Consider the following 16,862-nt stretch of genomic DNA (forward strand, 5'->3'; position numbering starts at 1 on the left):
TCTAAAATAGGATAAATGCTAAGATGCTTTTCAGTCAGCTTTAATATAAGCTCATCCATATTCGCTCTTGCTAAGCACATAAGGGGAGCAGCTCTTTTTGTGTAGCACAATGCATTGGGCTTTAAGGAACCATTCCGTAATAACATACTCATACTTTATCCGATTTTTTTTTAATTGCTCACAATGGCTACTGCCTTCAAAATGAAGAATTCACACGCCGTTGCTAAAATTGATGCCAAACCCTGTTTTAGGAGTAAAGTCCTTGATCCTTTTTCCGGATATGAAGTCCTTGATCCTTGAGAAGCAGTCACTACAGACCTCATCCATGCTACTAGACTAATACTGGTTTCATAACAGCTTACTATCATGGCTTCCATAAACAATCCTGGAAATGTCACTTTGCTAAAGAATTGACTGCCTACAGCTTAGCCTTATACAGTACTCGGTCAAGCCCTTATCCACAGAGATGAGCAGTAATTTTGCTGACAAACTCAACAGGGTTTCACATAGGAGTCTTATCCATCCCTACCTGGAAATGCTAGTGGATAAACCTGGCACCTTTTGCATGCAAAGGACATGCATTGTCACTGAGCTATAGCCTTTCCTCGGTGTTGTGAATTTCTTAGCTCTCTTTTTACTTTATTGTGTGTTTCCATAATTTCTGGAATTATGAGATGGTCTTGCTCACCAAGATGACTTGTACCTGCCACAAGGACTAAAACTGCATAAGAGATGTATAGTAAAGATATTTCCATGGTACTGCTGTAACAATAATGATAAATTAGCATAATGAAACCTATACAATGCAAAGATAGAGCTTTCTCACTGAAATTATTTTCTGCTACCATGATTATGTACAAGTTGTTTTTAGCCGAATATTATATGACAAAGTTCTAATATAGAAAATCCCTTTAAAATTTATGTTTTAACAAGGAAGGCTTAGAGCTGGTAAAAGACACTATAACGACTACCTCATGTTCTTGAACCTGGAGCTACCTTGTTCTTCTATTCATTAGTAACGGAATCTGTTTTCAAATTATGTTGAGAGACTGGAGACACGGAACTCAGGTCAGCTTCTGTTTACAGTGAGGAAGAAGTGAAATTATTACTGAAGGTGGCCTTGCAGCTGCATAGACTTAAAAGTAGTGCCCAGTGAATCAGTGAATAGTCGTGCAACTACCCATTTGTAAATTCTAGGTGTATGCTGTTCAGCTGTTTCTAAAGGTGTCAGCTGATAGATAACATGCACAGTGTGCATAACCTATTCCCTTTTTGTCTGGGTTGTGCTGATTTGCATGTTCATTTGGCTCATGGTGAGCTATATTCAGTTTCAGCTGATGCTCCCACAACTTCCAAATGCTTTCCCCCCTCCATCCTTAAAGCTTTTAAAATACATTGATGTGCATACTCTATATATTTTGCAAGGTGTTAAATATTCATATTCTTTTTATCTTCAGGCGCTTAGATGCTAACCACATTACTGCTGTCCCAGAAGACAGTTTCGAGGGCCTTGTTCAACTGCGACACCTGTGGCTGGATGATAACAGTTTGACTGAAGTCCCTGTTGTTCCTCTCAGCAATCTTCCATCCCTGCAGGCCTTAACCTTGGCTCTCAACAAAATAACCAGCATCCCTGATTTTGCTTTTACAAATCTCTCAAGCCTTGTTGTCCTGTAAGTATTTGCAGCTTGTTTTTTTGCTGAATACCTACATATGCCAGAGTGTAAGTGTTAAATCTACACCTGATTTTGTTGTGCTATATTAAGTACTTTATTGCCATTCATATAGTAGAAAAATGGCGGCTGGAAAACATTAGCATGTATGATTGTGCTCATCTATAGCAGTGGTAGTATACACATGTGCTGTACATAGGATCTTGTTGCTCGAACCAAGTGGTCATCAGAACTGACGTTGATAGTACAACTATCTTTTCTTTTTTCAGTGTGAGGGACTGTGTCTTTAAATGTTGGTCTCCCCATCCCTGCCTTAGTGATCAACACTGACAATTTGGCACATATACGGTACAGAAATGCATTGCACACATTTCCCAGCTTTTGGGTGCTCGCCTTTGTGAAGCATGCTTGCACCAGATTGTGCATCCAAAAGGGCAACCAAAATTCCACATGCGGAATGGGGGGCTACATGAGTTTGCTATTGGGCTCACTGCCAAGCTTTATTTATTTAGCGTTTTTTTGAGAGAGAGAATCCCCAGAAGCCCTTTGGTTCAAGTGCCAATGCAGAAGACAAGGAAAGGGAATCTCATTGGCTGTTTATGGTTCACATGATCAATCCGTTTCAGTGATGGGTAGCAAGGAAGCAGACATGAATGAATTCTTGTAGAACTGTGATGTTTGCTTGAGTTGTGCAGGATCTTGTTCATGTATTACAATCTGCTTGGCTTCCATGGGTCCCATTACAAGACTGAGATGATTTAACTGGGATGGGTGTGGGAGATAGCACCCCTGTCATTCAAGGAGAAAAGACAAAAATCTGGTCACTTTCTATACAGTTCCCTAGTAAGAGTAAGAAACAGAGCTCTTCTATTGTCTTTGTCAGAATCTGAAGGTAACCTCTATCACCTAGGAACTGCATTCTTAAGAGTGGGGAATGCAGGGTGGGGTTCAAAATCATTAGCTTGCCAGTTCTGCTACCTTGCTCAACTATAAAAGGGGGTTTGTGTATTGGCAACCTAACAGCCTGGATGTTCCTTGTGAGTGCAACACATTTTTTGCTATCAAGTAAAGCTATTTTTGGAACCTTAGCTTGTGCATAGTGATTCCTGTGGTTAATAGATTGCCCCTTCTGCTTTTTTTCAGGCATCTCCATAACAATAAAATAAAAACACTGGGACATCATTGTTTTGATGGATTAAACAACCTAGAAACTTTGTAAGTGTTTGGGGCTCTGTAATTGAATAAAGCACATTACAAAAGACTTGATGGCATTGAATCTTGAGATTAAGATTTGTTATGGTTTTGCTATATAATTATGATGTTATGGTAATTAGCTGTATTTACTTACATATACAAATATGCTCAATGCTTTGTTGCACAACACTGAGCTGGTCACATCACAACTTGCCTCACTTTCCCAAGATTTCCAGTGTGGGCAGAACTTTTGGCAGCAGAGCTGGGGGAAATTATTTTTTATTAAAAAAAAAAATAGTTTCCCAATATTATTCCAATAATAGCCCCATTATAACAATGCCAATTCATATCCAATTAATACAATTCTTAATACAAATTGATCAAATACCAGATTTTACATTTTAGTTAAAATGCCCCCCATGTGCCAGATTTGATGGCTTCCTAATTTTTTTCCTACGTTCCAGAATCTTATTAATTTCAGATACGTTCCAGTTAAAATTACAATCCTTTATAGAGCAGCTGCAATTTTGATGATTTGTATTTGAGTTGTTACATTAAGTAATTTATAAAATACAATGTGTATGTTTTAGATTGCTTTCAAATTGACAGTTATATGTTTTTATAAATGTCTGATTACGAAGAAGCTCTGGGATTTCTCTAGTTCTGCTTTGAAAAAAAATGTACCCAAAAACTGGTTTGTTTTTGCTTTTGTTTTACTTTGGGAAAATAGATTAATACCAAGCACTGCATAATATTAAAGATGCTGTTCTTTTCAGAGACTTGAATTATAACAACATGGCAGAGTTCCCTGAAGCAGTAAAAGCACTTCCAAGCCTAAAAGAGCTGTGAGTATTATTGTGGCTTCCTTACTTACCGGTATTTTGTTTTCTCTAACATAAAAACACAAAACAAAACTCCAGGTTTAAAGATGTTGTCTGTCTCACTTCCTGGCAATCTAAAACGGAGAACAGCTTGTTTGGGGATATTCCAAGTACTGTACTTTCCCTGAAAGCTACATGTTTTGATGAAAGCCTCTTGTCGTCTTACTCATGAAGACAGAATGAAACAATGTGCATTAAAGTGTTATCGTTCTTTCTCTATTTTTTTGTTTTTAGGGGATTTCACAGTAATTACATTTCCGTGATCCCTGACAATGCATTTGTAGGAAACCCACTTCTTCGTACTATGTAAGTTTTTCTGGTTTTTTAAAAAACAGTGATTACATTTTTTTTGTTTAACAGATCAATAAGTGATTATATGAACTGACAATTTGTCCTCTTAAATGTTTTCACTCTAGACATCTGTTTGATAACCCTTTATCCTTTGTTGGGACTTCAGCTTTTCAAAACTTGTCAGACTTGCATTCCCTGTAAGTACCCTTGCGCTGTAGTATGATTGTAGCCTTTGTCTGCTCCTTTAAAAGGCAACTATAAAAAACTTTTAATTGTATTATTATTATTATTATTAGATTTATATACTGCCCTTCATCCAAAGACCACAAGGCGGTTTACAACATAAGAACACAAATTACGGTATATAACATAACAACAAAGAACAAACAGAAACAATACCCCCCCCCAATATAGGTGCCTTTCCCCTCAACTGACGGGGGGAGGGGGCTCATGGTGGGCAGCCCCATCAGCTCTTTTTCTGCTCTTGGCGTGTTCCTGTAATTATGTTATCTCTTGGAAGAGAAAAAGCCTGGAGCAAGACTAAAATAAGCACACTTTAAATCATTATAGTAAGTTCCAGTTTTGTTGGTTTGTTTAGTAGTCTTAGGGAGGCTGTTATGGGAAAGCTGGTAATGGTTTTGCTTACAGTGCAAAACCAGAAAACAACAACAAGAGCACTCCCAGATTTATAATTAACATCAACAGTGCTGATAATATCTGTTACACAAGAATGGTGATGAATTAGCAATGGAGTTGCAAGATTAAAGTTGTGCAGTAAAGACCACTGGGGAAAGCACCATCATGTAAGATACAGGGAGAACATGTTTGCAGCATGGAGAAACATGTATGATTCTAAAAGATCCATAAGTTCTGTAGTTTAACTGCTATAGTGCATGGCTTAATAGAAGTTTGGCAAATAATTAATCACATAAATTGTTTGACAGCATCCTAATGTATATATTTTATACAGAAACCATTGATTTCCCTACTAAATTATTGCTTTATATGGTTGTTACCAAATACTGTAGGCAGGCAGTATTTAACAATCTCCAGCCAGGAGATCAGAAGAAGCTGCATATCTAGTGCTAAGACCTTATGGAGCAATGTCAAGTCATTATGTATTCTGTACACCAGAACCCTTTCAGTCACTGTTTATGTTCATGACTAATGGTGGAAGTCGATGCTGCCATTCCATTTCCGTAGTGGCTTTTGATCCGGCAGCTACCTCTGCTTATGTAAGAGAAGAGGAGGTGATTCCTCCCTCCCTGCTGCAGCCTCTGTGCCCCACTTCCCTGAAAAACTGTTCCTGAGGGATGCCCAGAACAGCATGGAAGCAGGAAGGAAGGGGAATCTGAGAAAATCCTCTCTTCCCTTGTTACATTAGCAGAGGCACTTGCGGGATCAAAATCCTTTTTTGCAAGTGGAATTGAAGTATTGGATCCCTTTCCTTAAGCCATGCAATCAATTTATAGCAACTGGGGAAAAATATATTGTGCAACTGCTGTTCCTGTATGTTATATTATGGCATTCTTCTGTGTGGCTTGGTTTAACTGTACTTGACTCTTGCATCCACAACTCCATTGCTGTTACACTATTCTATCTCTTCTGTGAACTGGATTTTATTGGCCATTGGTTATCATCATGATTAATTTAGGGTGATGCCTTCATTGTTGTTTTCCTGTGCTTGCTTGTGAGCACTCTGTTTTCCCCTCTTCCCTTTTCCTTATTGTTCTTTCCCTTGCGAAACCCCATGGAAGTAAATCGCTCATATATTTTGGTATGTTTCCAGCTCATCTTGGTGCACACACCCTTTGAAAACATAAGCCTTGGAGATTTGATCAAACAAACCCTTGCAAACCTTTGCTAAACTGAGAAATGCATTTCAACCACAGTGTGCTTTTTGTACTGCCACCTCAGGATGACTCCCAATTTAGCGTAAAAATGGGATTTGGCTTAGATGAGTCTCACAGCTTCAATTAATCTGAGACCTAGTGTGTTTTGGTTGTATTACTTGGCAGTGGCCATGGCAAAAATGTGGTCATTCTTTAGAAGTGCTGTGCTCTGTTCGTAGGTTTCTCATGTATGCTAAATATTTATGAATAGAAGAAAAGCTCATCTTCCTCATTCCAGTATTAAATTCTCAGAAAGGATGTAGTAGGGCCTACACAAGAGGAAAAGGCAGAGTTCAGGGTAGAGGTGGGGAACCTTGTGTCCCAGAGGCCCACTTTCCCTTGGCAGGGATGGGAGGAATCCTTGGGGTCTGCACACTGCTGGTGGTTGCAAACATAGAATGCTTACACATATCATTCATTTTCTTTCTCACCCTCACACACACTCTGCATTACTTACCACATTCTCTTTCTGCTCTCTCACCAATCCACACATGTGAATTTAACGTGTACGTCAGTGTCTTGACTGTGAGCAAGGAAGCTGTCTTGGCAGCCAGACCATAGTATTAACGACAGAGCAGTCCATTGGCAGGAGTCCAGATTCTGAACATAATTCTGAAGAGATGCCAAACACATTTTTCAATATTTTGTGTGGAGTTTTTTTTATATTAAAAAAAATTAAAGGCATTTGTAAACCATTTAATATTTCAAACATGTTTGAGCTGTGCTTAGAGATTTGTACATTGAGATGTGATACAAATGTCATTAAATCTAGCATGGATAAATGTAGGTGGAAATGAGATTAGATTGGTATGAACCTTTCATGAAAATCTTTAATCACATAGCATATATCTTTGGCTATGTATGACATCCAATGCTGTGCCTCAGTAGGTCTCTGAATACCAGTTGGTGGGAATCACAAATGGGGAGAGTGCTGTTGTACTCAGGTCCTTCTTTCAGGCTTCCCAGAGGCATCTGTAAGGCCACTTTGAGAACAGGATGCTGGACGTGATGGGCTTTTGGCCTGACACAGCAGGGCTTTTCTTGTGTTCCTTCTATTCACTAAAGCAACAGTGTGTGTCATCATATTTCTTCTTCTCCTTCAGGGTCATTCGTGGCGCCAGCATGGTACAGTGGTTTCCTAACTTAACAGGAACCATCAATCTGGAAAGCCTGTAAGTATCTTCTCTCAAACAATAACTAATTCTAATTGTTAGATTCTCTTTTAAGGGGAACCTTTAAAATTAATTTTATTGCTGAGTTTTGGAGATCGGACTTTCTTATCCATATGTTTATGTCACATGAGCCCATTTCAGGCATACTTCCTCCCATGCTGTTACCATTATGTGCAAGGGAGAGTGGGAATTAATCCATTTGCTTCCTCCCCTCATGTGGGGAGCTTTCCTGTACAGAAACTGTTCCCTCCTGAAGTTCCTTTCCCAGCACATGAAAGACAAATGAACATGATGGAGGTGGATGGGACTAGTGAGTTCATTCTCACTCGCCTCCTCATTGGATGTTGCTTGAAAACCTGAAGAAGGCTAAGCTTTGTGTAAGCTTAGGGTATACAGTTAGGTGGAGAGAAAGCAAAGCATATGTAATACTTCCTAATGATGTAGGATGTGCACATGGTTAAGCCTAACGTTGTTTTTGAAATATTTTTCTGAAAGAGCAAATAAAAAATGCTATCACTGTTTCTTTAACTATTGCCCTATTTTAATCTGTTTCAGTTTTGTTGAATCAACACTGCTAGGGCATTAGTCAAAGGCACACATATTTAAAAAATGTCCTTTACTGTGTTCAGAAATAAGTGATTGAGTCCTAACTTTCTAGGATAGTTGCGTCTTCATTTTAATAATTCTGGCAATTATTATGAATCAAAGTTCAATCACATGCTTCTGTTTTATTAAACAGGACTTTTACAGGCACCAAAATAAGCAGCATCCCCATCGATCTATGCCAAGAACAAAAACTGCTTCGGACTTTGTAAGTAGAAACCTCTTGGTCCTACTTCTTCCTATTAATAAAACTACAAAAGTAGAATATACAATTTATATCAATGTTTGTTAGCACATCCCTTATAAGGAGCAGTATATGAGGGAAATGGAGCATAATAACCCAGAAAGTCAGAATTGAGCATGTCAGTTTAAAACCACGCAGATCCGACATCCCTACTATGAGTCATTTGTTTCGGTTGCCTTGTTTTCACATAACTCTAAGCCAAACTGGAGCTTACTGGGGCCGCATGAATGGGCAGGCTCTTGTAGAGACTTGCTAACTCCCTGGTCTGTGTGCTGCTGCATCCTCTTAGGGATGCAAATGCCCCCCTCCTGCTCATCAGTTTGAGCCTCTGTTAAAAAAGGAGGGAGCAATAATCCTTCACTGCTGATCTGCAGATATCAGCTCAGGATAGCTCACCTGTGCATGTGTATATTATGGTGTGTGTGAATGCAAGAGTGTGGAGTGGCTAAACCCACTACTGATAGGCAGCTCCTGGAGAGCTGACTAATGGTGACTGCAGCCCTTATGAATTTGAGACTTTTAGTTTCAATTGCTTTTGTAAACTTCCTGAGCACATTCCACATCTATACTATCTTTTAACCTGAAGTTGTTTGAAAAACTTTAAAGAAGGCAGTCCACTTTCTTGGGAAAACTGCTAGTGGGGAAATAGATTGTTATAAAAATATTGGGAGAGGATGATTGACCATATATTTGTGACCCTGAATTAGAAGCAGTATACCTTCATATAAAATGATAAAAGTAACATTTCCCTTTTGTTTCCTTTACAAGGGATTTATCTTATAACAGCATAAAACAACTTCCAAGTTTTAAAGGTTGCAGTTCCCTGGAAGAAATGTGAGTACAGAGCACACCCAGTCTAATATGAACCACCACCACCCCCCCGGAATCTGTGCCACCAAAAATGAAACCCTATAGTTTGTCTACAACTGATAGCAAGAGGGCAGTATTTCAAAACAGGCATTCCTTGTTCTCTCCCTAAGTTAATGTTTTGGGACCAGAGGGGGAAATGTACAAAGTGGTGATAGATGTTAAGTCCCTTCATTACTTCATTGCCTTTTGGTGCATTTCTACTTCTCTTTTGTCATTCTTACTTCTTCCTCGCTCTCTATTTGCCCCTGTGGCTTCTAGACCTTGGCCTTTATTCAGATTTCAACTTGTGTCTGGTGGTGGTGTGTGTGTGTGTGTGTGTGTGTGTGTGTGTGTGTGTGTGTTGCTTGTTTGTTTGTTTTAAGCAACTGCTAAGGCCCCTTCGTCTTGTGCTTCTTGCTGATGTTGTGGTATCATAAGAATTGGGGGGGGGAACCTTGTAGGACATATAATATACTGTAAATGCCATACTTGATGCACAAAATCCAGAGCTCAATGACCCCCAACAAATGTCCAAGCTCTGTTTGAAGATCTCCAGTAACAGAGAGCCCACACCCCCTCTATGTAAAATTGCTTCTATTGTCAAACTATTCTTACCACCAAATCTGTCCTCTTGAAACTTAAACTGGTTGGATGTAGTCCTGTCCTCTGCAGAAGCAGATCTTTACCCTTTATGGAGGTGCTTTTTTTAAAAAAAAACCCAACCTCACAGAATTTGTATTGTTACCTGTCTTCATTTATTTCCTCTGAACCCATTCCATTTGTCTACCTACTTCTTCAAGTCTGCTGCTCTGACTGAGCAGGAGACAGTACTCCAGTTGAGGTCTAACTAGTATGGTTTTGCAATAAGATCCAAGTCCATGCTATTACTGTGTGGCTAAATCAGACTTTTGCCTCGTATCTTGCTTTATGCTCTCTTCCTTGAACTCCTTCTGTTTCTTTCTTCCCCTTCTGCCTTTCTTTTGGTCTTCCACAGTGTCTTCCACTTAATCATTCATTAATAATTTGAGGTTAATAAGTTAAAAGTAGGAGTTGTTCCTGTCAGGATAGAATGCAGTGCCACGACTATGCTGCTTTTTGGTGAAAATCCTCCTCTATGTAACTAATTTCCATATTTCAGATCTTTGCAGCATAATCAAATTGAAGAAATCAAAGAAGATATATTCCAGGGGCTGACTTCTCTACGTACCCTGTGAGTCTATTCTCTTTACAAATGCTTTTATTTTAAGTGAAATGTTGGAAGCTAACAGTTGTGTTCAATGTCGGTAGTCAACGTACAGTTAATCACAGCAAGGCAATCATTTGTAAAATAGCTTTCAGCCCAACCGATCCAGCACTCCTCAAAATGTTTCATTTTATTTTATCCCTCCTGTCCCAATACTTAATTTAGGCATCTCCCACACATACACACTCCTTTCTCCTCCAATTTAAAACCACATCCACAAATCAGTAAAGCCAGATGGTTTGCTGAAATGTCACCATAGACAGGAGGGAGCCTTCAGATGGGTTTTATCCACTTCTAGTTCTGAGCTCATGTAAGTGCCATGGTTTATTTCCACTTTAAAATAAATTAGAATGAGATCAGTATTTCATCTGTTATAGTGTAAGTGCCTTTGAATGCATGTTACACATGTGACATGTGACAGTTACATACCAGAATGAATTCAGAGTTGCAAAGGGCCCTCTCCCACATCTTCACATAAAGTATGGGAGGGGAGCCTCTGTGACAGATCTTAATGCAATAGATCATGCCAAACTGGGAGGGGGAGCTAACATTTCAGAAGACAGAATCAGGATTCAAGGTGACCTTAACTGATTGGAAAACTGGGCCCAAAGTAACAAAATGAATTTCAGTACAGAGTGTAAGGTTATGCCTTGTCAGGGTCAGGGTAAGAGAGGTAATGGCATGGAGCCATCTGAAATCAAATTTAGATAGCTGGTGCTGGTCCCTGAGAAAAGAGAGCAAGTAGAGCTTTATAGTGCCATACTGGAAGGCCATGGTCCACCAAGCCTTGTTTCTCAGTTTTCCAGTGAATAAAATGCCCTTAAAATAACTGTGTCAAGAAAAATGGTCATTATGACATTGTAAAATGCAGATAAGTTGCAAGTTATTTATGTTTGTTAGAAATTTAATATGACCTGAAACACAAAGTAATCACTGAAGTGCAAACAATAGGCATTTAGGCGTGTCAGTATAAATCACTAACACAATAGCACCTCTTTAAATTGCAGTGATCTCAGCAGAAATTTGATCCACCAAGTTGACAAGGAAGCATTTACTATGCTGGGTGCTATTACCAACCTGTAAGTAGACCATTTTAAGAACAGTGCAAGTTTCTAATGCTGAAGCAGTACCCTTTCTCCTTCTCGAAAATCTCCACTTCCATTTTCCACAATGCCTTAATCCCTCATTCACCTGAAAGAGCAAAAAGTACCATGTTGCTGCCACGTACAGTAGTACCTCGGTTTATGAACACAATTGGTTCCGGAAGACTGTCCGCGGAGTACATAAACTGAAGCGAACTTTGCCATTGAAAGCAATGGAAAGTGGATTAATCCGTTCCAGATGGGTCCGCGGAGTACTCAACCTGAAGCGTACTTAACCCGAAGCATGGGTGTAACTGGTTCCGGAAGTCTGTTCATAAACTGAAGCATTCATAAACTGAAGCGAACTTTCCCATTGAAAGTAATAGAAAGTGAATAAATCCGTTCCAGATGGGTCCGCGGCGTTCGTAAACCGAAAATTCATAAACCGAGGTGTTCATAAACCAAGGTTCCACTGTACAAGAAAACCAGCTACTCACATCACAGCTTGATGTGTGTTGATGTAAAAAGAATGCTACACAGCCTATGGAATTTTGAGTAATTTTGGTCTTCTCTCTCTTCTTGATCTCTCTTTGCAAAAAAACAAACAAACCCACAACAGTAAGTGAGTCAATTGCAGGGAACTTCCAAAGTCATTCAATACCTTGACTTTGCATATGGAACAACCAAGCAGAATATGATTTACAGTGGAGAGTTTTATACAAATATTAGTATGCATTCACATTTTTAGCCACCAGGAGAAATGAAGAGCATTTCTGTGTCTGTTGCTTTGCATAAGACCAGAAGGAGAGCCCTGCTGGATCAGACTAAAATGTCCAACTAGTCCTACACCCTCTTTCCTAATGTTGCTCACCAGATGCCTCTGGGAAGCTGACAAGCCGAGCATGAAGGCAATAGCCCTCCCCTGTTGCTGGTTTCTCCCATCTGCTGGTTTTCAGGGCCACAAAGTTGTTGAAACAAGAAGTTGTACATACCATCTTGAATAATAGACACTGATGGACCTTTCCATGAATTTGTCTAATCTCCATTGCAAGCAATTGAAGCTGGTGGCCATCACAACATCTTCTGGCAGCAAATTCCATAAATGATTTGCTATGAGAAATACTTCATTTTGTCTGGTGGGAGTTTCAGGATGATATTCTTCATTGGGTGACCCAAGTTTCAGTATGATGAGAAGGGAGAAAAATGTCTGCCTCCACATCATGCTTAATTTACTTCTGTTGTGCTCCTCCCCTTATGCTGCTACTCCTAGTCTTTCTGTCTTCTGTTAGTGACTACTGCATCTAGACAAATACCTGCATCAGGCAGCTGTGCTTTGCTAGGCTGGCAACTAGGTTTGGCCTTATAACAGCCATGTCCTTTTGAAATAGCACAGATATTTAAAAGCCAGCTTCCAGATTTGTCTGAAGATGATGATGGCTGGGTCAACTTCTGTTGACATTTGGAAAATCTAGAAAATGGTGCAACAAAGGGAAGAGCATTGTATCTCAAAGGAGGAGACCCAGCTTCAATTCCCCACTCAGACATGAAGCTTACTGGGTGATCTTGGGCAGATATCCATTTTTTTATTACTACAACATTTATATCCCACCTTTTCTCTAAGGACCTCAAGGTGCTGTACTTTTCTCCTCATCAGTCTATCTTCACAACACCCATGAAGGGTAGGCTAGGCTAGGCTAGGAAACTGTAGGATTTTGAACCCTAGTCTCCCAGGTCATACACTATAAGCACTATACCACATTGCCTCTGCCCCTCTCATCATCTCTCAGTTGCACTTGCTTCTCAGGATTGTTATGGGCTATCATCACTTATGATACCCTAAGGCTGTTTTTGGAGGAAGGGAATATTGATTGTACAATACTGCTTAGAGATCCAGCGGCAGAGTGTTCCACTCATTCGGCGAGCAAAATGGCTGGATGTCTTTTTAATTTTAGATTCGCATATTCCACTACATATTTAAAATTTATGTGGTCTATTTTCCCCTCACACTTGGTTTTTCTGTCCTCCTTTTAGAGATTTAAGTTTCAATGCATTGACTTCATTTCCAACTGGAGGCCTGGCTGGGTTAAACCAGCTTAAACTTGTAGGCAATACAGAACTGAAAGAAGCTTTGGTGGCAAAGGACTTTGTAAAACTCAGGTAAGTCAGTAACTGGATCAATAAACCCTGGATTAATATTACTGCCCCAAAATAAAGTCAATCCAGCTGGCAATTGCTCTTGCATTTTTCATTAATAGGACTGTGTGGTAAACCAAATAAATTTAACTTCCATGTGGAAAACTATGGCTTATATATGATGACTAAATCCAGTGCTCACCTGGAGCAAAGATCTTTGTCCAATCTGCCATTATAGGAAGCTCTACTGCAAGCTACAAATCTACACTGGGCCTACCCACCTCTTTAGACTTTCATCAGAACGAATTGCCCATCATTGCTTTACACAAAAAAAACCACTGTTTTTTAAAAAATCTCTTCAGCTGCTCTTTTTTCCTTTACACCCTTTTTCAGGCCCCTGTTTTTTCTTAAACCATTTTGTTCTAGTATTTTAGAAGAATGGCTGGCTGTAAATATTGAACATTGACATTTGCACACCATAGATTTGTGGATGTAAGCACAATTATTGGAGGTGGTGAGGTTACATTATTTGTCAAATAAAGGAAGTAGTTTCAAAGCCCATTGTTTTTGCTTGGTGAGCAGCCTGTGTACCAGCCTAATACATGAAGATAATCAGGAAAAAAATAATTAATTAATTAAAAAAGTGTCCAGTAGCACCATAGAGACCAACTAAGTTTGTTCTGAGTATAAGCTTTCGTGTGCATGCACACTTCTATAATCAGAATACATATTGCTCTTAGTTCTTCCTTGACTGAGGTTAGGTTGGTAGAGATGAGGAGCAGAATTCTTGGTAGTTACACCCTCCTTTTAGAAGTCCCTTATCAGAGAAGTCTACCAGGCTTGGTTTTTCCACATCTTCTAAAAATTACTGAATGCTAGCAGGCATTCTGAGAGCAAGGCACATGCCTTTAAGATAATCTAGCATCTCCCCAGCGCCCCATCAATAGCAGTTTTATAGTTTTTATGGCGGTATATAGCTTTAGTGGCAATATTTTTAAATATTTTAATTAATTTGTATTTTTATTTGGCATTAACTTGATAGCTGCAAGCAACTTTTTAAAATATGTCAGGACCCTTCATCTAGATACATGAATCTTACTGGCACATCCTTAAATTGGATGAGAGACAGGGGCAATGCAGGAAATCCAGACAGGCAAGCCAGGAGGATTTCATATAAACAAAATTAACAATGAGGATGACAGGCGTGTGCTTAGTGCTGTGTTTGCCTGGGAATTCACTTGCGCAACAGTGCTGCTCTCCAGGCAGCTTGATGAATGTTCATTTCAGCATGCACAGGTAATAACACGATCACTCGTAACATCTTGCTTGCCTTAAGATGACAACATTTTAACATAATGTTGGACTACAACCAGAGAAACGTCTTGGATCAGAGCTCATAGAAAATGAATTCTACAGAACTTTCGTAATCTATCTCTCTAATATAATACATATTCTTTGGGAAATCTTATAATTAGCTTTAATCTGAAGCTCGTCTTCCTTAGAAGGTATTTTGAAAAGGAAAGCAGTCTCTAGCTCTGAGAGATGTTGTTTTAGAAACAAAAAAGAAAAACAAATGTCAATTAAGAATTCCTGCTTGTATTTTCAGATCTCTTTCTGTTCCATATGCTTACCAATGCTGTGCTTTCTGGGGCTGTGACTCTTATTTAAATGCTAACACAGAAGATTCCAGTCACCAAGATTCAGTTGCACATGAGCGAGGTGAGTCCTCCAATATAGTAATAGTGTGTGAAAATGGTTCAAATTATAGTGGGATTTAATGTTGCTAAGAGGAATATGTTTAGGGAAGCTTTTAATGTTTAATAGATTGTTGTATTTTACAATTGTATTTTAATGTTCTGTTGGAAGCCGCCCAGAGTGGCTGGGGAAACGGCTGGGGAAACCTAGCCAGATGGGCGGGGTATAAATAATAAATAAGTAGTAGTATGGTGGTAGTAGTAGTAGTAGTAGTAGTAGTAGTAGTAGTAGTAGTATATTCAGTTTGCACAATTCCCACAGGGAGCTTTCAACCTGCTCCAGTCTTCAAGGCTGGTGGGGATCAACATGGTTTATCCAATCATCACATCTTGCCTGCCACGATTTGGGTGTTTATGAGTGTGATATTTCCTTCCTCCGCTCCCAGCACCAAAGCATGAACACAAAACTCCTCAGTCATTCCATGATCTTCTGTGCTTCAAACTATGGGGAAGCATCCATTACATTACTTAATGAGAATTTGGAGTGCCACCTAAGAGGATTTTGCAGGCTTTCTCCCCACCCACAAGTAGACTTGTTTAAGCTATTTTAATTTAATATGAAGCAAAAGTGTCAATTACAGGAATGTATTTTTAAGAGTCTAACAACCACCCAGTGGTTTCCTAGTTTAGTATTTATCTAGGCCTAATCACCTGCCTCTTTAATCCAGGTGCACCGGAAGCAGATTACTTAAGCAGCGATAAGAATGAAGAACTTGGTCAGACAATAATTCACTGTACCCCCACAACAGGTAACTGGACTGCTCCCTACCTTACATTTATCATCTGAATGTTTTCATTAAAGGTAGACAGAATTCACCAGTCTGGTAAACAATCTACTAATTGTGGTGAAATAATTCAGAAAAGCTCTTCCTCCTCTTGTGTTGTGCACTGCTGTTGTGCGCTGCTGTGTTACTATTTATTGTTTTGTGATTTTATCTTACGATTTTAGCACCAATTATGCTTGTTTAAATTGAGGCACTTTTGTAGCCCTCCTTAGGACCTTTGGGCGAAGGGCAGGCTTATAAGTACAATAAATAACATTGGGGATTCGGAATAACAAATAAATAAATGCACCATGACACTTTTGCAGGGTGTTGGAGAAGGCTATCATTGATGGTTGTTTTCTGAGCTTAAAGGTAAAAGATAAAGGGATCCCTGACCATTAGGTCCAGTTGCGGACAACTCTGGGGTTGCAGCGCTCATCTCACTTTACTGGCCAAGGGAGCCAGCATACAGCTTCCGAGTCATGTGGCCAGCATCACTAAGCCGCTTCTGGCAAGCCAGAGCAGCACATGGAAACGCCATTTAACTTCCCGCCAGAGCGGTACCTATTTATCTACTCGCACTGTGTGCTTTTGAACTGCTAGCTTGGCAGCAGCAGGGACCAAGCAGCAGGAGCTCACTCCATCGTGGGGATTTGAACCACCGACCTTCTGATCGGAAAGCCCTAGGCTCTGTGGTTTAACCCACAGCACCACCTGCACCACTAAGCTTACGATTCCTTAAACATGTCTGCACCACTCAGCTTGATTCCTTAAACATGTCTGCAGCTTGATTCCCTTTGTTTTCTACCTATTGGCATCTGTGTCCTGATTGGTATAGTGTCCTGATCAAGGGAAGAAATATTCTGCCTTGGTCAGACCACATCTAGAGTCCAGTTGTGGGCACAATTTAAGGAGGATATTGATAAGCTGGAACCGTGTGCAGTGGAGAGCAACCAAGATGATCAGGGGTCTGGAAACCAGGCCTTATGAGGAACAGTTGAGGGAAGTGGGTATGTTTAACCTGGATGAGAGGAGACTGAGAGGAGGTACCGTGTTTCTCACATTTTAAGGCGTCCCTATAAAATAA

At 39.8% G+C, this 16,862-nt stretch overlaps 1 protein-coding gene across 1 annotated transcript in view; it reads left to right on the plus strand.

The window, feature by feature from the left end:
- LGR4 (leucine rich repeat containing G protein-coupled receptor 4) overlaps positions 1–16,862 on the plus strand; it is an 85,880-nt gene that overhangs the window by 63,726 nt on the left and 5,292 nt on the right. The window contains exons 5-17 of the mRNA XM_035117726.3: positions 1,458–1,673; positions 2,817–2,888; positions 3,644–3,712; positions 3,983–4,054; positions 4,165–4,236; positions 7,035–7,103; positions 7,843–7,914; positions 8,719–8,784; positions 9,938–10,009; positions 11,050–11,121; positions 13,156–13,281; positions 14,864–14,976; positions 15,680–15,760. Of these exons, the coding sequence (XP_034973617.1) occupies positions 1,458–1,673; positions 2,817–2,888; positions 3,644–3,712; positions 3,983–4,054; positions 4,165–4,236; positions 7,035–7,103; positions 7,843–7,914; positions 8,719–8,784; positions 9,938–10,009; positions 11,050–11,121; positions 13,156–13,281; positions 14,864–14,976; positions 15,680–15,760 (1,172 nt within the window). The remainder of the gene's footprint in view (positions 1–1,457; positions 1,674–2,816; positions 2,889–3,643; positions 3,713–3,982; positions 4,055–4,164; positions 4,237–7,034; positions 7,104–7,842; positions 7,915–8,718; positions 8,785–9,937; positions 10,010–11,049; positions 11,122–13,155; positions 13,282–14,863; positions 14,977–15,679; positions 15,761–16,862) is intronic.

Source organism: Zootoca vivipara, chromosome 1 (genome assembly GCF_965207765.1).
Source record: "Zootoca vivipara chromosome 1, rZooViv2.hap1.1, whole genome shotgun sequence".
Classification (NCBI taxonomy): domain Eukaryota; kingdom Metazoa; phylum Chordata; class Lepidosauria; order Squamata; family Lacertidae; genus Zootoca; species Zootoca vivipara.